The sequence below is a fragment of the Pongo pygmaeus genome, chromosome 4 (assembly GCF_028885625.2).
Source record: "Pongo pygmaeus isolate AG05252 chromosome 4, NHGRI_mPonPyg2-v2.0_pri, whole genome shotgun sequence".
Classification (NCBI taxonomy): Eukaryota; Metazoa; Chordata; class Mammalia; order Primates; family Hominidae; genus Pongo; species Pongo pygmaeus.
The window spans coordinates 69,545,798-69,569,023 of record NC_072377.2 but is presented as its reverse complement, the minus strand read 5'-3'; the positions used below and the strand labels follow the sequence as shown (position 1 = coordinate 69,569,023).

Here is a 23,226-nt window from a genome sequence, read left to right as displayed (position 1 = left end):
AGGCCCTATACAAGCCTGAAACCTGGCCGGGCAGTCAATAAATCTTAAAGCTCCAACATCTCCTTTGACTCCATGTCTCACATACAGGGCATGCTTATGCAATGAGTGGGCTCCCACAGCCTTAGGCAGCTCTGTTCCTGTGGATCTAATGGGTACAGCCCCTGTGTCTGTTTTCACATGCTGGCACTGAATGCCTGTGGCTTTTCCAAGCTCAAGGTGCAAGCTGTCAGTGGATCTAGCATTCTGGGGTCTGGAGGACAGTGGCCCTCTTCTCAGTTCCCCTAGGCAGTGCCCCAGTGTAGACTCTGTGTGGGGGCTCCAACCCCACATTTCCCTTCTGCATTGCCTGTGTAGAGGTTCTCCATGGGGGCTATGTTCCTGCAGCAGACTTTTGCCTGGACATCCAGGCGTTTCCATATATACTCTGAAATCTAGGCGGAGGTTCTTGAAGCTCAATTCTTTTCTGCACACCCACAGGCCCAACACCATGTGGAAGCCGCCAAGGCTTGGGGCTTTAACCCTCTGAAGCAACAGCTTGAGCTGTTCCTTGACCCCTTTTAGCCACATCTGGGGCTACTGCAGCTGGGACACAGGGCATCAAGGCCTGAAGCTGCACAGAGCAGCAGGGGGCCTGGAATGGCTCACGAAGCCATTTTTCCCTCCTAGACCTCTGGGCCTGTGATGGGAGGGGCTGCCACAAAGATCTCTGACGTGCCGTGGAGACAGTTTCTTTATTGTCTTGGTTATTAATATTCATCTCCTCATTACTTATGCAAATTTCTGCAGTGGGCTTGAATTCCTCCTCAGAAAATGGGTTTTTCTTTTCTACCACATGGTCAGGCAGCAAAATTTCCAAATCTTTATAGTTTGCTTCCCTTTTAAACGTAAGTTCCCATTTCAAACCATCTCTTTGTGAATGCATATAACTGAACACTTTCAGAATAAACCAGGTCACCTCTTGAATGCTTTGCTGCTTAGAAATTTCTTCTGCCAGGTACCATAAATCATCTCTCACAAGTTCAAAGTTCCACAGATCTCTAAGGCAGGGGCAAAATGCTGCCAGTCTCTTTGCTAAAGCATAGCAAAAGTGACCTTTACTCCAGTTCCCAGTAAGTTCCTTATCTCCACCTGAGACCATCTCAGCCTTAGCCTGGACTTCACTGTCCATATAACTATCAGCATGTTGGTTAAAACCATTCAACAAGGCTCTAGGAAGTTTCAAACTTTCCCACATGTTCCTGTCTTCTTCTGAGCCCTCCAAACTGTTCCAACCTCTGCCTATTACCCAGTTCCAAAGTTGCTTCCACATTTTCAGGCTATCTTTATAGCAGTACCTTACTCTACTCGTACCAATTCTCTGTATTAGTCTTTTCTTACACTGCTATAAATGTACTACCTGAGACTGGGTAATCTGTAAAGAAAGAATGTTTAATTAACTCACAGTTCCACACGGCTAGGGAGGTCCCAGGAAACTTGCAATCATGGTGGAAGGTAAAGGGGAAGCAAGGCATGTCTTACATGGCGACAGGAGAAAGAAGGGAGAAGCTCCAGACACATCAAACAACCAGATCTTGTGGGAACTCACTCACTATCATGAGAACAGCAAGAGGGAAATCCACTCCCACTATCCAATCACCTCCCACCAGGTCCCTCCCTGTAATCCCCTCCCACATGGGGATTACAATTTGAGATGAGACTTGGGATTTAGATAGAAATTCAGGAAAAGTGGTAAGAACTTCAACACGGTGTTGTCTATCCTAGAAAACTTTGGAATTGTAGGTGGATCCAGTATCACCATAAGAATAGCTATTTTCACAAAATGAATGTGAAAACCTGTCTGAGAGTATGGCTACCTTGGCAAATGTGTATATTTATCCTAAGGGGAAACTGTGTTGTTTATTTATTGTAATAAAAGACATTCATGCTTATTTTAAATATTTAGTAGAAAAAAAGATCTTTGTCAATCTTTGATATGTTTTCTTGGAATTCTTTTGATTGTAATCGATGATTTAATTATCTGTAAAGATACTCATATAGCCTGCTTTGGTGTTTTATGTTTGTTTGTTTGAGACAGGGTCTCACCCAGTTGCTCAGGCTGGAGTGCAGTGGCACAACCATGGCTTACTGCAGCCTTGACCTCCCAGGCTCAAGTGACCCACCCACCTCAGACTTCTGAGTAGCTGGGACTACAGTGCATGCCAACATGCCTAGCTAATTTTTTTATTTTTGTTTTTTGTAGAGACTGGGTCTTGGTACATTGCCAGGGCTGGTCTCAAACTCCTGGGATAAAGTGATCCTCCTGCCCTGGCCTCCCAAAGTACTGGGATTACAAGTGTGAGCTACCACACCCGTCCCCTGCTTTGTTTTTTGCTTAACATTATGACATAGCCCTTTAAAGGAATATCTTAAACAAAAACATTATGTAGAATTAAGGTAAAATAAGAAGGGGTAGCCGGGCGCAGTGGCTCACGCCTGTAATCCCAGCACTTTGGGAGGCCGAGGTGGGCGGATCATGAGGTCAGGAGATCGAGAACATCCTGGCTAACATGGTGAAACCCCTCTCTACTAAAAATACAAAAAATTAGCCGGGCGTGGTGGCGGGCGCCTGTAGTCCCAGCTACTTGGGAGGCTGAGGCCGGAGAATGGGGTGAACCCGGGAGGCGGAGCTTGCAGCGAGCCGAGATTGCGCCACTGCACTCCAGCCTGGGCGACAGAGTGAGACTCCTTCTCAAAAAAAAAAAAAAAAAAAAAAAAAAAAGGAAGGGGTAACTGCTATTTGGAAAGCTCAGCTACATAAGACTATGAATTAGAAAGCCTAAGGTCATGGTATTGTCACTGACCATGTTCATAAACTTTATTTATTTTTATTTTTGAGACAGAGTCTCATTCTGTTGCCCATGCTGGAGTGCACTGACGCGATCTTGGCTCACTGCAGCCTCTGCCTCCTGGATTTAAGCGATTCTCCTGCCTCAACGTCCTGAGTAGCTGGGACTACAGGCACATGCCACCACACCCAGCCAATTTTTGTATTTTTTAGTAGAGACGGGGTTTTGCCATGTTGGCCAGGCTGATCTTGAACTCCTGATCTCAAGTGATGCGCCCACCTCGGCATCCAAAGTGCTGCGATTACAGGCGTGAGCCACTGCGCTTGGTTAGTAAACTTTAATTCGTTTTTTACAGGAAAAAAAAATGAGCTTTATTTCTTAGTTTCTGTGGACAAGGTAGTAAACACACAGAAGAAACCAAGACAGCTGAATTAAGCATGTTGCACAAGAGCATACAGCTAAATCACCAGGGGAGTTAGGACTCCAATCTCAAACTACTGACATTTCTAATTTTCTTTCCAATATATTATACTGCCTCTCTCCAATTACAAGCCGTGTAGTATGATAAGTTTTCTGAACCAGACCAGGGCATTCATCTGGAATGCTAGGAAATTATTTAAGGCAGTGGGTCTCAATTCTAGTGGCAGTGAAGAAGAACCAGGCATAGTGTTCCTTTCCAGTTCTAACATTCTGTGACTCTGCAATCTTCAGAAAGGTTACTGAATTTTTCTTTTTCTTTTAAATGGACCTCGCACAAGAAAGAATTTGGGGCAAGTCCCTAGAGTAAGCGAAAGCAAGTTTGTTAGGGAAGTAAAGGAGTAAAACAATGGCTACTCCATGGGCACAGTGGCCAAATTTTTGTCTTCTTCCAGCTCCCAATCCTATCAGTTTCCTTCACAGATTTTGGCTTATATTACTCAATACACATTGGTCTATAGTTTCTTCTCAGAGGCTTGCACACAATTCCCATGATAATTAGGAAAGAATGTATATATATAGTCCATAAGCAAAAGCCATCCCTTTTTGTCATTTGTAATTATGTTTCTCAATGGTAATTAATTTCTTGTTAATTTTTAATTTCTTTCATTTCTAGCTTCCTTAAAAATTATTTATGTTGGCTGTTGTATTTGCTACACAGCCCTATAACTGCTGAAATCTAACCTGCCAATGCATTCTAGACAGTCCTGTTTGCCAATAATTTTTCATTTTTTAGGCTTCTTGACTGTCTAATGCTTTAACACTTAAAATAATTATAGCTACCAATGATTGGGTACTTATGTAAGATCCATGTGTTCAACATTTTGTAAACATTTCTTAATTCAGTCTTACCAACAACCTTATAGTAATATATTTTACATTTCATTTTTTTGGATGAGAAAACTAAGCCCCAGAAAGGGTAATTAATTCACCTAAATGATTCCTTTGCCAGTGCTGTGCAGTGTCTTCCTCAAAAGCCCATGGTTTAAACCAACTTAACTATGTTGCTTCTCATTATGGACCTCCACAGCATAACCAAATCATGAGATAGGCAGAGGATGGAGCATATTAGTTAAGAGCACAACTTCTTAAGCCTCCTGGCCAAGGTTTGATTTCAAGCTTCACCACTTACTAGTTTGGTGACCCCAGACAAAATATCTAACTTGCATCTGTAAAATGGCAATAATAAAGTCAACACCTTACAGGCTGCCATGAACATTGAGTGAATAATATATCCAAAGGGATTGGAGCAGTACCTGGCACACAGTAGACACTATGTAAATGTTTATTGTTTTTGTTACTACTGCTGTTATTATCTATCATTATTGCCATTCTTTTGTCTCCCACATAAAAATATTTTTGAAGTCAATCCTTTAGAGGTGGCATACCATTTAAGAAGGTTTATTCATTTTCATTCTTCAATATCAATCTTATGACTTGACAGACGTTAGTCTAATAACATCAAGGAGAAAATATTCTCCTAAACTTTTGAACAAACATGTAAGAGTTACCAAGCCTGCCTACACAGTTGGATTAACCAGCGTGCTTATACAAATTGTCTGGTCACTTGAGTCCAGGAGATCAAGGCTGCAGTGAACTCTGATCACACCACTGCACTCCAGCCTCGAATCAAACAAACAAACAAAAAAACTGTCTGGGGCCTATCCCAGACTTATAACACTTACAATGTCTGCAGAAATTGTAAAAAAAACTCCCCTAGTGATTCTGATGCAGCTGGTCCACAGATGAACATTTGAGAACCACTGTACTACACATTTCTTTAAGGCATAAAGAAACCAATCCAAAGAGATTAAAATATCCATCTCTTCCCTAAATATGTTCCTAAGGTAAATCTCTTTCAAAAGGCTAGAAATATAAACCCCTATGCTCTGCGACCCTTATAAAGGTGAAGCCATTACATTCTCAGTATTTATTACTATCTAATAGACAGGAAATGTCTGGCACTTAGTATGACAACAGTTACTATTAGGTGCCAATCAAGCAGTCAAAGACTTTTGAGTTTTCAAGTGTGTAGTCCCAAACTGTAATAAAATCTAAGTGTTACTAAAAAGCAAAATATCCTAACACAAAGACTGGTCACTTAAAATAAAGGAACATTTTCCTATAATTTCAAGTGTGCTGAGAGGAGCACTACTCTTTGACTCATAAGTATCTGTAGTGGCTGCAAAGCCTTTTTGCTCTGTAACACTGCTTTATTTTCTTTCTTCCTTAGGCTTAGCCCCAATAATAAACGCATTCACCTAATATAAGTGAGATGATAGCACTGCATCAAGGAGATGGCACAGAATTCTCCAGAGCTCGCTGGTAGAGCAAAATTCAGCAATTAGCTTCTGAGTAAGAAGAGAATCTTTTTTTTTTTTTTTAGAAGAGAATCTTAAACATGTCACAACATACACTATTCCACAAACTATTACTGATTAAAGTTTAAAGGCTAACTCAAACTTCTGGCTTCAATATTTCGCATAATGATTTGGGACGTATATAACTAACGAATTAACTGAAAGAGAGCACAACTCTTCTTATCAAACTCAGCAAGTTTGTGGCATCCAGTTTTCATTAAATTTGCACCATTTGAGGATAAAAAAAGAGTGTGTGGCACATATACTTAGTTTATTCAAAATAACATGAGGAAAACTGGATTTTCAGGGCACTTTGCTCATTAATAAGTGTAAAAACCTCACACACACATGCATCCCAAATGAAATCTATTGTCTTTGTCATTAATACACCTCTAGTCTGTGACTGTCATTATTTCTATGGACTGAAATGGACCCTAGCAGTCTGAAGGTCTTGTCATAGCTTTGTGCTACGTATGTGTTATTTATGTACCAAGAAGATGTGATTTATTGTCTAATGTTTCTTTACTCAGATTGGATCCAGGCAACACTGTGAGGTAGGTCAATATTATCTTTAGTGCCATACCTTTTACCTAAGCAGCCCTTGCTTTCATATGGCTTTCTCTTTTCAGAGTCCACTGAACCTTTTCAAACAATGCCTTGTGCCTTTTACCTTTCTTGATCCAGCTCTGCCATCTAAACTTAATTGCCCTTTATGCTACTTAGGCAAGACCCAATGGACTAATCTGATCATTTCTGTCAAATTATGATACTAATGGTGGATACATAATTAATGAATTATACCTCCTAGAACCCATACTCACTTTCAGAACCCCAAGAAAAACTAGAGAAGTGAATAATGTGGAAATTCCAAAGAAAGTTAGAGAAAACACTAATTTTTCTAGAAGCTGTCAAGACCTGTAAGTAGTAGCTACCTCTTCTCTTTCAAGGTTGGCCTGACTCAAGAATTCCACCAAAACTATCTGTGGTAAGCAGAATAATACTTCCCTCCCCCCTTCAAAGAGGCCCACATCCTAATCTCTGGAACCTGTAAATGGCAGTGGGGAATTAAGATTGCAAATGGAATTAAGGCTGCTAACTAGCTGACATTAAAATAAGGAGATTATCATGATTGAAGTGGGTGGGTCCAAGTGTAATCACAGGGTCCTTAAATGAGGAAAAAGAAGACAGAAGAGTCAGAAACAAAGAGATGACATTGTGAGAAAGATGCAACCAGCTACTGCTGGCTTTGAATATGCAAGTTTTGTATGAGCCAAGGTTCAGACTCTAGATGCCAGAAAAGGCAAGAGAATAGACTCTTCCCCTGGAGCCTGCAGAAAGAAATGCAATCCTGCTAACACCTTGATTTTAGTCCAATGACAACCATTTCCGACTTCTTACTTACAGAACTGTAATAAATGTGTGTGTTTTAAACAACTTAATTTGTGGTAATTTGTGACAGTGGCAATAGCAAATGAACATAGTATCAAAGCACACAGAGAGTGCTAGTGCCTTCATTTCCTTAAAATACATGCTTGGCATTTATCTCACTGGATTATGCTGCTGCTTTACAGAAGTTGCCTCATTTGTATTTCCTACAGATTAGACAACCTAAATAGACTACCCATTGTTGTGGCTAGAGATAAAAGGAGAAAAATTCAGCAACCAGAAACAATTTAATGTACAATGCAAAAATATCTTTAAATGTTTTAATTGGACAAAAAAAGGTATAATTAGTGACAAGAAGTCATTGACTGGTGTGACCTTGTTCCAATCACTTTTATTGAAGAATAAAAGGATGATTTATCAAACCCAAGTTAAGAAACTCTGCTAAACATCAATGTATATGAATGGCTCACTGTAACCTACTAGCTAACATCATTTCACTCCTCTGTATCAGCACCCCAATTCACACTGAAGCACAATACCAGCTATTGATTTTATCCTGAATTTAGGGGAAATGCCTATTTTCAGAAAACTGCACACGCTACCTGAAACTTAAAACCAGAATAAATGATGTGTCTAACCCTAACCCTTAAAAATAAGTTATCCCAAGCATTAACCCGGAGTAGCTGTTTTATTCCCTCTGGACAAACATACAACAAATGTTCCTGAAAAGCAGTTTAGCAAAAGCATTGACAGATTCTTAGCTAGAGACAGATTCATAGCAAGAGAAAGCCTTACTACGATTCTCTAAACCATTTCTCATAAAGCACAAAATCTCTTACGTTTCTGGTTATCAAACGACTGAAAATATACCAATCCATATTCTACCCCAGTAAATGAAGTTCTTTGGTGGAAAACATTGATTGTTTTGCTCCAGAAGAGAATTTGGTGCCCTCTAGTGTTGAAAAACAAGATGATCCATTTCACCGTGCACTTCAGAGAGGGTCACAAAAGCACAGAATTTAAGAGCTAAATAGCATATTTCAGGACAGCACAGATATGTAATTATTTTTTAGTAGAAAGTTTTAGGCCAGGTGCGGTGCCTCAAGCCTGTAATCCCAGCACTTTGGGAGGCTGAGGTGGCTGAGTCGCTTGAGTCCAGGAATTCAAGACCAGCCTGGGCAATACAGTGAGACCGCATCTCTACAAAAAATACACAATAACTTAGCTGGGCTTGGTGATGTGTGCCTGTAGTCGCACCTACTTGGGGGGCTGAAGTGAGAGGATCCCTTGAGCTAAGGAGGCAGCAGTTGCAGTGAGCCGAGATCACGCCACTGCACTCCAACCTGGGTGACAGAGTGAGACCTTGTCCCAAAAAAAAAAAAAAAAAAAAAAAAAGGAATAATAGAAAGTTTTGGTCATGGATTATCATTCAATTTTTATTCTGATAGATTATCTTACAAGCATTATTTTGAAATTGAGCCTCTTAGGTAAAATAACACTTGGCTATATGATCTGCTGGAGATTTTCCCTCCAGCTTTACAAGGAGAACAAAGGTGAGTGATCTAAGATTCTGCACCAAAGAAATGAATAAAAAGGGTATAATATTAGGGTAATGACTTATAATGATTTTTTAACGTTTTACAAAATACTGGAGACATAAAATAGAACAGAAAATAGCATCTGTGATAATACTGCCTAGCTTAAGAAATAAAAGATAATTAATAGCATTCCAGATTACATTCTCCTTCCCCTTCATAGATAACAACTCTCTCAAATTTGGCATTTTATTTTATTTTTGAGACAGGGTATTGTTCTATTGTTCTGTCATCCAGGATGGGGTGCAATGGTACCATCATGGCTTACTGCAGTCTCGACCTCCTGGGCTCAAGTGATCCTCCTACCTCATCCTCTCCAGTAGCTGGGACTATAGGCTTGCACAACAATGCCCGGCTAAGTATACATTTTTTGTAGAGACGGGGGTCTCACTATGTTGCTCCAGCTGGCCTTGAACTCCTGGGCTCAGTCAGTCCTCTTGCATCAGCCTCCCAAAGGCTAGGATTTCAGGCAAGAGCCACCGTGCCTGACCAAATTTGACCTTCTAATGATTGATGCTTACATATATTTTCAGTTTTCAGCCCTCTGACACTATTATATTGCTTCTAAGATTAAACATTAACTTTAAAATATGACTTTGTAAAAAGGAATCCCCGGTGATAATTACAGTTGGTATGCTGAGCCAAGGAGAGGATTCCAGGTACCTCCCCAGTTTGGGAGCACATGGAGGCTGATGTTGTAAGGTCTCCACATGTGAGAAGAGTAGGTGAGATTTGCATCTCCACATGGGACAAGGCAGGACAAGGAAGCACTGCCAGCAAGTGACTATGGTTTTAAAAATGGGTAAGGGCAGACATGGAGCAATGAGAGAGAAAAACAGGTTGGCAGTGTATATCTTGGTTGACATGGTAAATAAAACCAAATGTGCAGATTTAGAATGAAAAAAAGATAGTCTTTCCTATGCACAAGGCCAAAAGAGCTGAAGGCATCACCTAGTTCTATTCATCAAACACAGCTAGCACTAAGCTCAGACCAAAATGGTTAGTTCCAGTTTTCTGTGTGTGTTACTACTCTGAGACTAGCTGATGATTCTGATTTTTTCCCCTAACAAGCTGGCTTTACATAAAACTTAGCATCTTATTCCTTTTTGGTTACTAGTAACAGAATGCCCAAGACTGGGTAATTTATTAAGACAAAAAAATGATTTTCTCACAGTTTGGGAGGCCAGCAGCCCAAGGTCAAGGGACCAGCATTTGGTGTGGTGAAGGCCTTCTTGCTGCATCCTCACATAGCAGAAGGTGGAAGGGTAAGAGAGCAAGCTAGCCGAACGCTGTATACAGCCTGTTTCAAAAGGGCTTTAATTCCATTAATGAAGAAGGAGTCCTCAGGCCTAATTACCTTTTAAAGGCCCCATCTCTGAATACTATCACATAGGCAACATATGCATTTTGGAGGTGACACGTTCAAACCACAGCACTTGGGAAAGACAGCATGCATGCATCTTTGCTTACCTCCCAATTGACATTTCCCCCCAGTGCCTGAGGAGGTCAGTGCTCTTTTCTCAGACCTTTCCTATACTCCAGTGACCTAGTAGCTAATATAAATCTGGTAATGCAAGGAAAATACCTCCCACTGTACCTAGCATACAGTAAAGCTCATTAAATATTAACCTGCTGTCATCACCTCACCACTACAACTTCTCCCTCCCATTCTCTCTTTCCCCCTTGCTCATAATCAAAACTCTCATTCTCTCATAGCAGGGTAAGAAAAGCTATATGAATGAACTAAACATTACTTGGACATAAATATTTATACCATTTCACTACGTGCCAGGGCCTATATTAGGTGTTGGACAGCATAGGATCAAAATATTTTCCTCTCCCAGTATGGTTCTTTATCTACCCTTGTCGGCCTGGCAACCACTGAAATCAGCTGTCTTTCCCTCTATAACATCCATCAGAATTCTCTTTGCTGCTAATACATCCTTTGTCAAGGACTCTATTAACTCAAGTCTAAACCTCTTTAAATTCCTTTTTGTTGACCTCTCTTCCTTTCAATAGTTTTTGACCCTGGAATAACTTGAGATATAAATATGTATGTATACACACACACACACACACACACACACACCCCAGCCTAGACCAACTGAAGAAAATCTTATAGAGCCAATCATGCTTGCTCCTTTGTGACTACTTTAGAATTCTCAGTTGCATCTCAAGGTCTTGGCCAAAGCAATCCCATATTAAGTAAATTGCTGTCCAAAATTCTCTACAATATGGCATTTCTGCAAATACCCAAGAAAGTGATTACTGAAATTCATGTGTCTCCCCCCATCTACTTCCATTTCCAGGAAGCGATGATATTTCATTCATTGTTGTATCCTCAATACTTGACACAGTTTCTGGCAAAAAGTAAACTACCAAGTGATCATTAGTTACATGAAGGAAAGGATGAATGAAGAATAAAGACCTATGATAGTAAAATGTTTTCTGAATCATCAAAAAAAGATAAAATATGTGGGAGAAAAACTTTCTTTCTTGAAAGGCTGTGGAATAATGGTTAAGGGCACAAACTTTGGGACACAGGTCTATTATCACATACTAGGTTTGTAGGCCTAGGGAAGTTATTTAGCCACTCTGAGACTCAGTTTCTCCATCTATAAAATAGGGATAATAATAGAAATTATCTCTAAAGTTGTGTCAAATTAAATGAAATAATGCACTCAGAAAAATAACTGGCATCTAGAAAGGTGAGGCAGGCAGAATAATGACTCCCCAAAGATGTCCATGTCCTAATCTAAGATCCTGTGAATGTACTACCTTATATGGGAAACGGGACTTTGCAGCTATGATTAAGTTAAGGACCCTGAGATGGGAAAATTACCTTGGATTATTCAGGTAGACCCAATGTAATCACAAGGGTCCTTAAAGGGTCAGAAAGGAGATGTGATGAAAGAAAATAGGAGTTGTAGTGACGCCATATGGCTGGAAGGGGGCCACAAGCCAAGAAATGAGGGTAGACTCTAGAAGCTGGAAAAAGAAAGGAACAGATTCTACTATAGAGCCTCCAGAAGAAATACTGCCCTGTCCACATATTGATATCAGCCCCACGAGGCCCTTTTCATATTTGTGACCTTCAGAACTATAAGATGATAAAACTGTTATTTTAACCCATGTTTATAGTGATTTGTTATAGCAGCAATAGAAAACTAATGTAAGGGATATGTAAGTGTGACAATTATTTTTCCTCTGTTACAAAACATTGTCAAGTTAACATCAACAGTGATAACTCATGTTGATAGTATGTATTCTTCTAATAAAGAATGGCATTTTATCTCTGTAGTCTTCCTCCCCGAAACTTATGTGCAGAGAAGAGATAATATAGCATATTTGTCTTCATTTACAAGGCTGGCCCTTGTGTCATCCAGAAACTTGAATTTTGGGAGAGCTCCCATCATCCTAATTGATAATAGTGACTCACTGTGCCCAAACTACAATGTGATTTATGCTTAACACCTGTTTTCCTTCCAGAAGTTTGGAATTCTGGTATGTGCCAGACAGAGGGTACCTATGTGACCAGCTTCCAGTAAAAACCTTAGCTACGGGGTCTATAAATGACCTTCCTGGTGCACAGCATTTCACACCTGTTGTCATAACTTACTGTTGAGGGAATTTAGCACATTCTGTGTAACTCCATGGGGCAAGAACTCTTGGAAGCTTGCACCTGGTTTCCTCTAGATTTCACCCCATGCACCCCCTCCCTTTGCTGATGTTGGTTTATATCCTCTTATTGTAAGATGAGTTAATGGGTGCAGCACACCAACATGGCACATGTATACCTATGTAACTAACCTGCACATTGTGCACATGTACCCTAAAACTTAAAGTATAATAAAAAAAACATAGCTGGAAGTATGACTTTATGCTTAGTTCTATGAGTCCTCTTAGTGAATCATCAAATACAGTAGTTTTGGGAACCCATGACACAACCGATAAGCCCAGTCTAATCATGGGGAAAACATCAGGCAAATCTCAGTTGAGGGGCCTTTTACAAAATACCTAACCAGTACTCCTCAAAACTGTCAAGGTCATCAAAAACAAAGTCTGAGAAACTGTCACAGCCAAGAGGAACCTAATGAGACATGACAACTAATTGTAATGTGGTATCCTAGATGAGATTCTGAAACAACGAAAAAAAGACTATTAGGTAAAAACTAAAGAAATCTGAATACAGTATAAATACTATTAATAATGTATTGATATTGGTTCATAAAATGTGACAAATGTATCATACTAATGTAAGATATGAACAATCCAGAAGACTACATGTGGAGCATTTGGGAACTCCCTGTACTATCTTCAAATCTTTTCTATAAATCCAAAACTATCCTAAAATAAAAAAGACCGTTTAAAAAATACTTGACCATCTATTATGTACAAAGTACTGTGCTAAGCATTAGAAAATTAGATCTATATAAATACTTCAGGTAAAGGCATTATCAATCATACGTTATTTTGTTCCACACCTGCTCATTTAGCTGTATGTTAGCAGAAAGGCCAAATTAAGATATTTAGTTTTATTTATTTAACTTGACTGCACATTTATATCTTATTCTAGTAGATGATGACTTCCTAGAAGGTAGAATAAAATTAGAATTATCAACTTATTGAGCATGCCCTAGGTATTTTTACATTCATAAAACAAAGAGAGTAACAAACTTATACTGAAATAATAATTTGACACAAAGTACAGTGAGCAATAAATACTGATCTGTTTCAATATATGACTAAAGGTCATGATGCTCTTTTAATCTATTGATTGTCTTCTTTACTAAACGACTATTTTGTGACTTTCTATGTTTAATAAAACCATAAGAAATGTGTATTATAAACTCAAAATTGTCACATTTTCATTACTGAAGCTTTTCATTTCAATAACCATTAATTTTCTGCTTGAGGAAGAGGAGAATGAATAGGGAATAATTCTCCAATATTTGGATCACTATTATAATTCTACTGCATAATCAAATATATATTTGGAGTGTGATTTGTACAAGATTTTAAGACGATGAATCAAGAGATGAAATATTAAATGGGCTCCTTTAAAAACTGTAAAAATTTCAAAATGATCTCTATATGCAGATCCATGAAAATGAAACTTAGTGCCTTTGTGGAAGATAGGTCTTTGCTAGATAAAACCAAATAAGCAGGTCTTTAATATAACTTATTAGCTTCTATTATGCGTAGTGTCTAAATCACACCCTTTTAATAATACAAGTCATCGTAATTCATTTAGCTCACTGAAAATAATGTAACAGAATTATTGTAGATGACTCAGTGATTTATTACAAACCATGATATATGGTCAATTATTTTAATTTTCAAGTACAATACTCCACAGACACATAAGGCAAAACTCCCTCTTTTCACAACAGCTTCCTGTGGCCTTAAAGAAACATTTTCTTTTATTCATATTAAATAGGCCCAAAGGTAAGAAATACAAATATAGTAGAATGAAATGCTGTTTAAATAGAATTATTTAGAAATATTAGGAAATACTATGCAACTATACTAATGGTAGTTTCAGTTTCTCTCAATTCAGCAAAAAAAAATGTTTTGCTCTAGGATTAAATTTTTTATTAATTTCCTCAAAATGCTGATATACTGGCAATTTCCTGATTACACTAATAACTTAGATAAACTAGATGGACCAAATGAAGTTGCAAAACAAATTAGAAAAAGTTTTAACTGCATCAAAATAAAAATATCACATAATAAAATTTATAGTATACAGCTAATACAGTAAAGGAAATTTATAGCATTAAATGATTAGGTAAGAAAAAATCTCAAATCAGTAACAAGTTTCTATCATAAAGATATTATAAAAGAAGGACAAATAAATTCAAAGCAAAGTAAACAAAGAGAAGAAATATATGTAAATATATACATATTTATATATAAACAAATTTTGAAAACAGTAAAACAATTTTAAAAACAATAAAAACAATTGAAACTTAAAGCTGTTTCCTTGAAAATATCAATAAACTTAATAAACCTCCAGCAAGACTAAAAAAAGGAGAGAAGCCATCATTATCAGGATTGAAAAGAGGTTATCATTACAGACCCAATAGACATTAAAATAACAAATAGGGAATACTACGAACAATGTTAAACATGTAATTTTGACAACTTAGATAATTCTTCAAAAACAACATCAAAATTTACCCCATATGAAGTAGATAACCTGGATTGTCCTGTAATTATTGAAGAAATTGCATTCATCGTTAAATGCCTTTCAACAAACACATCTCCAGGCTCAGGTAGTTTCACTATGAAACATTGGGGATTTAAGTAAAAAAATGTTATCCTCGGCCAGGCGCGGTGGCTCACGCCTGTAATCCCAGCACTTTGGGAGGCCGAGGCAGGCGGATCATGAGGTCAGGAGATAGAGACCATTCTGGCCAACATGGTGAAACCCCATCTCTACGAAAAATACAAAAAAAAAAAAAAAAAAAAATTAGCTGAGCATGGTAGCGTGCGCTTGTAGTCCCAGCTACTCAGGAGGCTGAGGCAGGAGAATCACTTGAACCTGGGAGGCAGAGGTTGCAATGAGCTGAGATCACGCTACTGCACTCCAGCCTGGCGACAGAGTGAGACTCCATCTCAATTAAAAAAAAAATGTTATCCTCATTATTTTCCAGAAAACAAAAAAAAAGACAACTAACTCATTTCATAAGGCCATCATACCCTAGTACCAAAATCAGACAAAGACATTACAAAAACAGAGACAATTTTAGACTAATATTCTTCAACGACAGAGGCATAAAAAATCCTCAAAAATGATTAGCAAATAGTATCTAGTAATACACATAATAATATAGCATAACAAAGTGTAGTTTATGGCGGGAATGCAAGACTGTCTCAATATTTGATAGTGAATCATTATTAACATTGAAAACACATGATCATATCAACTCATACAGAAAAAGCATTCTACAAAATTCAACATCCATTCATGAGAATACTATCAGCAAACTAGAAACGGAAGAAAATGTCCTCAACCTGAAAAAGAGCATACAACTGACACTATATTTACTGGTGAATGAATGCTTTCCTGCTAATATCAGGAAAAAGACAAGGATTTCTGCTCAACACCTCATTCAGCATTATACTATAATGAAGAATTGGAAACTAAGATTTAATAAAACATTAGCAACAGCATTAAAAATAATAGGAATAAATCTGACAAGAGACGTCAAGAATGTATACTCTTAACAACACAAGATACAAAGTCAAAAAAATAGTGTTTTTAAACATTAGCAATATATAATTGTGAGTCAAAAAAATTTTGAATAACAATAACTCCTCTCAAAAGAAAAAATACTTGGTATAAATCTAAATAAACATGCACAGGTTCTGAATGCTGGAAACTGCAAAATGCTGATGAAAGAAATCAAAGACTTAAATAAAAAGAAAGATATACCATGTTCACGTATTACAAGAGTCAACGTAGTAAAGATTTCAATTCTCCCCAAGTTTATCTATAGCTTCAATATAATTCCAATCAAAATCCCAACATGATGTTTTATAAATATAAACAGACTGATTTTAAGTTTTATATGGAAAGTCAAAAAATTAAAATAGCTAAACCATTTTGAAAAAGAATAATAAAGTCACAGGAAAAAAGGGGTACTAACAAAAGCATAGACATAAATATGAACTGTACAGAACAGAGTCCAGAAATATACCCACACATTTTCAGACAACTTATTTTTGACAAAGCTGCACATGCATTTCAATGAAGGAAGGACATTGTTTTCAACAACTGGTGCTGAAACAACTGAGGATCTCTATGTAAAATAATATACCCCTTAAGTCTCACAACTTATTACAAATTAATTTTAAATGAATCCTAATTCTCAATTTTACATAAAACTTAAAACTATAAAACTTTTTGAAAAAACCATAGAAGAAAATCTTCATAACCTAGTATGAGGCAGAGTTCTTAGATACAACACCAAAAGCATAATCTATTAAAATGCTTTTTGAGAAATAGGACATCATAAAAATTAAACAGGTTGGCTCTACAGGAAAAAAATTAAGAGAATAAAAAGAAAAGCTACAGACTGAGAGAAAATATTTACAAATCACATATCCAACGAAACACTTGTATCCAAAATATATAAAGAACTCTCAAAAGTAAGAAAATAACCCAATTAAAAAGTGAGTAAAAGATTGTTTTTGTATTTTTTGAGACAGGCTGGAGTGCAGTGGTGTAATCATAGCTCACTATAGCCTTGGTCTCCTGGGCTCAAGCAATCCTCTGACCTCAGCCTCCAAGTAGCTAGGACTACAGGCACACATCACCACGCTCAGCTAATTTTTAAAAAATTTTTTTTTGTAGAGATAAGGTTTTGCTATGTTGCCCAGGCTCGTCTTGAACTCCTGAACTCAAGCAATCCTCCTGCCTTGGCCTCTCAAAGTGCTGGGATTATAGACATAAGCTGCCACACCAGCCCGGAAGATTTGAAGACACTTAACTAAAGAATATATACAAATGGAAAATAAGTACATATATGTTCAGCATCCTTAAGGAAAAGCAAATTAAAATCATGATGTGATACAACTGTCTATATATTTGAATGACTAAAATTTTAAAACATTGAGAATACCAGTGCTTGCTTTCAAGGATGCACAGAAAATGGAAGTCTTTGCTGCTTGGGATGCAAAATGGTACAGCCATTCTGGAAAACAATTTGAAAATTTCTCATATAAGTAAATATATACTTACCATATGATCCAGCAATCCCACTCCTGAGTATTTACCCTAGAGAAATAAAAAATTAGGTTCACACAGAAATAAGCACACGAATGTCTATAAAAGTTCTATTCATAATTTGCAAAACCTAAAACAACCCACTTGTCCTTCAGCAGCTGAATGGATAAACTGTGGTTCATTCATACAATGGAATACTACTGAGCAATAAAAAAGAACAAACTATAAATATACACAACAACTTTCATGAATCTCATAGGCAATTTTACTGAGTAAAAGAGGCCAGTCTCAAGGTTGTATACTGTAGGATTCTATATTTTAACAGTATATTAATATTTTACAACATTATCAAAAAGACAAAACTAAAATAATGGAGAACACATCAGTGGTTTTCAGGGATTAGGGACAGGATGAGCATGTGATTATAAAGGTATATAGCACAAGGGAGTTTTGGGAGTGATCAAAATGTTCTGTATGCCCATTGTGTTGGTCATTATATAAACCTTTACATGTGTGTAAGTCATAAAGCTGTATATAGAGAATAATTTTATTGCATGATAATTTAAAAAATAAAAATGAAAAACAAAAGGACTATGCTGGATAAAAAAGAGGTTTGCTGGTTAAATGTGGCTCAGCGATACGTCTTTCCCCAAAGTAGATGCTCAATTAACTTTTGCTAAACAAAAACCCTGAAAATTGGCTGTAATGTCTGCTTCAATATCATCCCTAAGATTCAAATATTTAAATATTTGATATTTAAATATTAAATATCAAATATTTAAATAACTTTCTGTACTGTCATTAATACTTTCTGTCATGGCATAGATCACTGAAAGATGTCTAGCTTACAAACATTTATTAAAAACCTCAAGTGAAAGTTAGAAATCCAGATATATCAACCAATTATTTAAAACTTTTAAAAAACTATCATTAATAATAGTAACTTTTACTTTACATATTGTATGTTTATCCTCATTTTTAAAAGGGCAAGATCGATCTGTACTGAAGTCATTACTCAAAGACACAGTATCCCAAACAAGCATTTAATAAGTGTTTACATAATCTTTATTAAATATGGAATGAACTGCACAGCTATGCCATTAATTTATCCCAGATATTTACTCTTTCTAGGATTTGTCTTTTTGCTTGAATTAGCAAAACAGACTTAAAAATTGTAATTATTCTGGTTCTAACTGCGATGTATACTTACATCACTAACACAAAATTTCTGTGCTGCTATACACTTTAAAATTTTCTTTGCTAAATGAACACTGGGTATTTGTTTGCCTGTAGCTTCTGTGCTACCAGTCAAACTCAGTAGGATCCTGCCATGTCACTCTCTACACTGACCTGTGACAACAGGTCTAAGACTCATTAATTCTGATCAATTAAGCTATATCATATGTATGTGAATGAACACAAATAACTTCATCTATACAACAAAAACACATTAACTTTGTACTTGCTTTGCTCTAAACTGTGTATATAAGAGTATTCCTATGATGGAAAATGATCAATCATGTAGCTGAGGTTTTCAAAACCACCTAGCCTAAGAATTAAACACATTTTTAAATTGCAAAGATGTTATCTGCATATATTTACAGTACAAAGTATAATTTTCATACTTCTTTTACATTTCTATTTGCTACAGAATTATTTTAGAGCCCTCCACATTACATTAATCATTTTAAAAATATTCTTTCTGAATATTCACTTAACATATGATCATTTCCAATTTACCTATGTATAGCTCAAGTCTCAATGAAAATTTTGAATTTTACAGTTTAAGTTAAACTATGAAGTATGTTATAATGATGCTAAAACACATTCATTTTTTACATTCTGTAATATATACTTTGATGTCACATTACACTATCACTTGTAAACAAACCAAACTGAAATGCATTTTAGCAACCAAAAATATAATAAAAAATTACCTATAGAAATAATTATACTATGTAACTTAAAGATGATAAAAACACTCAATCTGGAGCATTCAATGCAGTAATTTTATTTTATTGAGTCAAAACTAGAATAAGCCATAATGAGTTTACTTAACTATTTTTAAAAGAAAAAACTAATGTATCAAGTTGCAGCTTTCTGTATTTTAGTTCTGTTAACATACAACACACTGATTAATAAGGACACTATTATGAATCAGTAGATAATAAAGTCAATTTGCAAAAAAAAAAACAAGTTTATTCAGAAACATATTGGTTCGAACTTTCAAATGTTCATGAGCATCTCATCCATTGGCTTTAATTGCTTTCTTTCCACGGCACCTAACATTTACTGTTCAGTTCCTTTGCACATCCTACTCTGGAGCATATTACTATGGGTACTGAAGTAGATCAAATCATAGAGAAGCATAGTCTCCTATGAAATTACAATACGGGTAAATTACCCTTTAGATAATTTTCACAATTTATCACAGTTAATCATAACTAGATCATGTGAACCCATGATTAAGGCTCCTTGAAATACCCACTTAAGCTATTATAAATGTGATGAAAAGTGAATGACTTTGTCACCTGATTGAATTTACTTAGAGAAACATTTATTCAACCCAAAATTTAAAAAAAACATTTTTTAACCCCAAATAAAACCACTGTAAAACAATCCTAATAAGTCATACATTTAAAATATAGTAAAAAACAATCCAGTGTTAATTAGAGATTAATATCCCTCTAAAATATTAGCAGAATTGGGAAATATTGCACAAAAGAGGTTTTTTCTAAACATGCATGAAGCATAGAGACTGGGTTATACACGCCAATTATAATATGGCTGCATGATTACTGAGTGCACTTACAGAGAAACAGCATTTCCAGAATTATTAAAACCAAGTTTTTATTATACAGATGTTGAAAGTTAGCTCCACTCCCCAAATTCCAGTATTTATAATACAGATTTTTTAGTAAACTCTTTTGAAAAATATTACCTGCTTCTGTAGCCATCTTTCACGCCTTCGTTGTTTCCTTCTTAGGTTCTTCAACTTGCTCCTTTCTCTCTTATTGAGCCTCTGATTAATGCTGCCCAATGAAAAATTGGCTGAGTGCAGGAAGTCCAGAGGGGAGAGGTGCTCTTCCTGGTCTGAGGCCTCCGGCATGCTCCTGCCAGCTGAGGGCAGGTCCATCAGGAAAGTCAGATTGTTAGTATTAGTATGGTCAGAGTACACTGAAGCAGCTTCTAGACCACACTGAAATTCTCCTCCTCTTTGTGTCTGGGTCTCATGGGGGGCCACTGAAAATCTTTGCAGCAGCATACCAGGATCAAAACTGGATGGATTCTGAAAGGAACAGCTATTTTTACTAGATTGTAAAGGCAAGCCTGAAAGGTCAATAGGCTGTGTTTCATTTAGTCTGGAATAGGCAGTAGTCTTACCACGTATTTCATATAAAGTGGGTAATAAAGTCAGTTTCTCACTGATGTTCAGATCCAAACTATGTGATTTTCTATGAAAAGCTCTTGTAGTGCATCTGCCAGTCACAAGCTGGGGAACAAAAAGCTGGTATTTTGGTTCTGATGCTTTGGAGAGCAGTTTTTCATTCTTCATCTCAAAATATGTTGGTCGCACCTCCAGGCAGAGTGCTTCTGTTAATCTTCCAGGGTCATTATTATTTCGGGCCATGTTTAAAAGCCTGTGATTTCTGTTTTTAGAGCCACCACCTGTCAGCAGAACTTCCTTGTCACAACCTGACTGAACTCTAGGATGTGACAAGTATTTCACTGATGGTCTCATTAGTCTGCCTGCCTGTGTTGGCTGATAATCAGTCCGGCTCTTGGAGAGATGTACAGCTGCAAGCTGGCCACAGGAACATTTTGGAGTGCTGACAAAATTAAAGCCCCCTAAACGGGCCCCACAGAAAGGACAATTCAGTTTTCCAACTGTCCACTGGGCCTACAGGTAATAAAGAAGGATAAAGACAGTGCTTTCATTATAAAGTAACCGAAGAGAAATTTTTTTTTCTTTAAAGCCAGCCACATGAAAGTTTTCCATGCCATAGAAAAGGCTAGCTTTCTGTTTTCTGATTAGTAGACTGAACAGCAAATAAAACAAGCCTTCCAAGAAATAAAGATAAGCAGGGCCAAAGTTCTAGAATGATAACATACTGCAAATCATGCCCATCCAAACAATATTCCTAAGAATTCTAAATGAGAGTCTCTTGAACAATAGGTTGAATATGGATACAGTATGAACTAAAGAAAAATACGCTATGGAACCAGGAAGCAAATCAGTGGACAGAGCTTAATTTGCAAGTAAAATCTCACAGAAAAGTATCTGTTTTGATACACTTCTTGCATACCAAGCACTGTGGGAGGGAACGTTACCCAACCAACACAATAAAGCTCTTCCTGGCTTTTTACATACAACCAAAAGATATTGATTGCATACATCAGACAGTGCATTTTCTATGCTTAGATTGGAAATTAACAATGAACTGTCTTAAAATTATCTTTCCAACTGAGATAGTGAAATATCTGCAGTGTCCTAATATATTTTGTTAAGTTCAGGACACTTATAAACAGTGCACTGGCATTCTCCTAGAAAACTGTTACAGTGTGAGAAGGGATATCTATCAAATGTTATTTTTTAACAAAAAATTAAGCTGGTCAGTGGAGAAATGTAATGATATATTTCCAAAGTCCTACTACTTATAATTTTCTAAGACAGGAGTTTTGAATTGTGAAAAATAACTATACATACCAGGTCAGTTCTTGCTCTTATAATATAATTTAAGGAACCTTTAAAGTGTAGAATTTTCATTTTGATTATACCAAAGAGGGTCATTAATTATCCTATTTATTTTGTATGTTTGTGCATTTATGTATATATGTATAGATATGAATAACACATACAGAATATTCCATTTATTCAACAGGACCTATTCTTGGTGCTGGGAAATACAAATGAACAAAATATAAAAGTCCCTGACTTTATGGTGCTTATATTCTAGGGTGCGAGCTAGGCAATTAACAAGTTAAATAAGCTATATGTGTATTTAGGTAAATATGTATATGTGTGTGTATAATAATATATATGTCACATATATGCTTCTGTATATTTAAAAGTAACATATTACGTGTGCGTGTGCATGTGTGTGTGTGCGTAAAATACAGATAGGTATATAAAGCGGAGAAAGGAGAAAAGAAGTGTGAAGAGAGGTAATGGGAGTGAGGAGCAGTAAGAGGCTGGCCAAGGAATGCATCTAAGAAAAATAGCTCTAAAAGGAGGACAAAAACATTCTGAAGGTTGTATATTCTTAATTTTACTCAGAAACTAAGAACTTACTTTTTGGATTAGGCAGCTTATCCATTCTGGAAGGGATTCTATATTCATGTGCCACACATGACAAATATTTTGAGCATCAACTGAATCATCTTTATCCTGTTAAATAAAAATAAATGATATTACTAATTACCAGTTCAGAATTTATTTCACAGGTTTCATATTTAAGTAAAACTCAAAAATACAAATTCTATTTTAGCTAGAAGGCAAATATACACTGCCTTCCCTTCCTAACTCCCATAATAAAAAAACAAGCCTACAAAAAAAGATTTTTAAAAAATTTCTTCAGGGAATAACTACCTGTGATTTAAGACAAAGCCCTTCCATCTCACTGAGGTCATCAAATGAAATTTACAATTTAGCAGTTAGTTACTGAATGAACACATCTAGTGTCTTTTTCTGCATGTGAGACAAAATAGTGTCTTTCAGGGCAACTTTCTCCAGCCTCAAATCTCTATTCTATCTGAATTCCATTAATGACAGAATAAAGTTGCTCTATTCTCTATCAAGATGCTGGATGAATGTGCAGAAAGATGGGGGAGCAGAATGATGGGATTCA

At 36.6% G+C, this 23,226-nt stretch overlaps 1 protein-coding gene across 5 annotated transcripts in view; it reads right to left on the bottom strand.

Moving 5' to 3' along the window:
* RNF180 (ring finger protein 180) overlaps nucleotides 1–23,226 on the bottom strand; it is a 213,472-nt gene that overhangs the window by 144,095 nt on the left and 46,151 nt on the right. For all 5 annotated transcript variants that reach the window (XR_008502707.1, XM_054488711.2, XM_063664845.1 and 2 more), the window contains exons 3-5: nucleotides 22,671–22,766; nucleotides 20,319–21,278; nucleotides 17,393–17,428 (exon numbers count right to left, since the gene is read on the bottom strand). Coding sequence is in view for 4 of the 5 variants with exons in the window: in XM_054488711.2 (XP_054344686.1) it covers nucleotides 17,393–17,428; nucleotides 20,319–21,278; nucleotides 22,671–22,766 (1,092 nt within the window). In the remaining variant the exon portion in view is untranslated. The remainder of the gene's footprint in view (nucleotides 1–17,392; nucleotides 17,429–20,318; nucleotides 21,279–22,670; nucleotides 22,767–23,226) is intronic.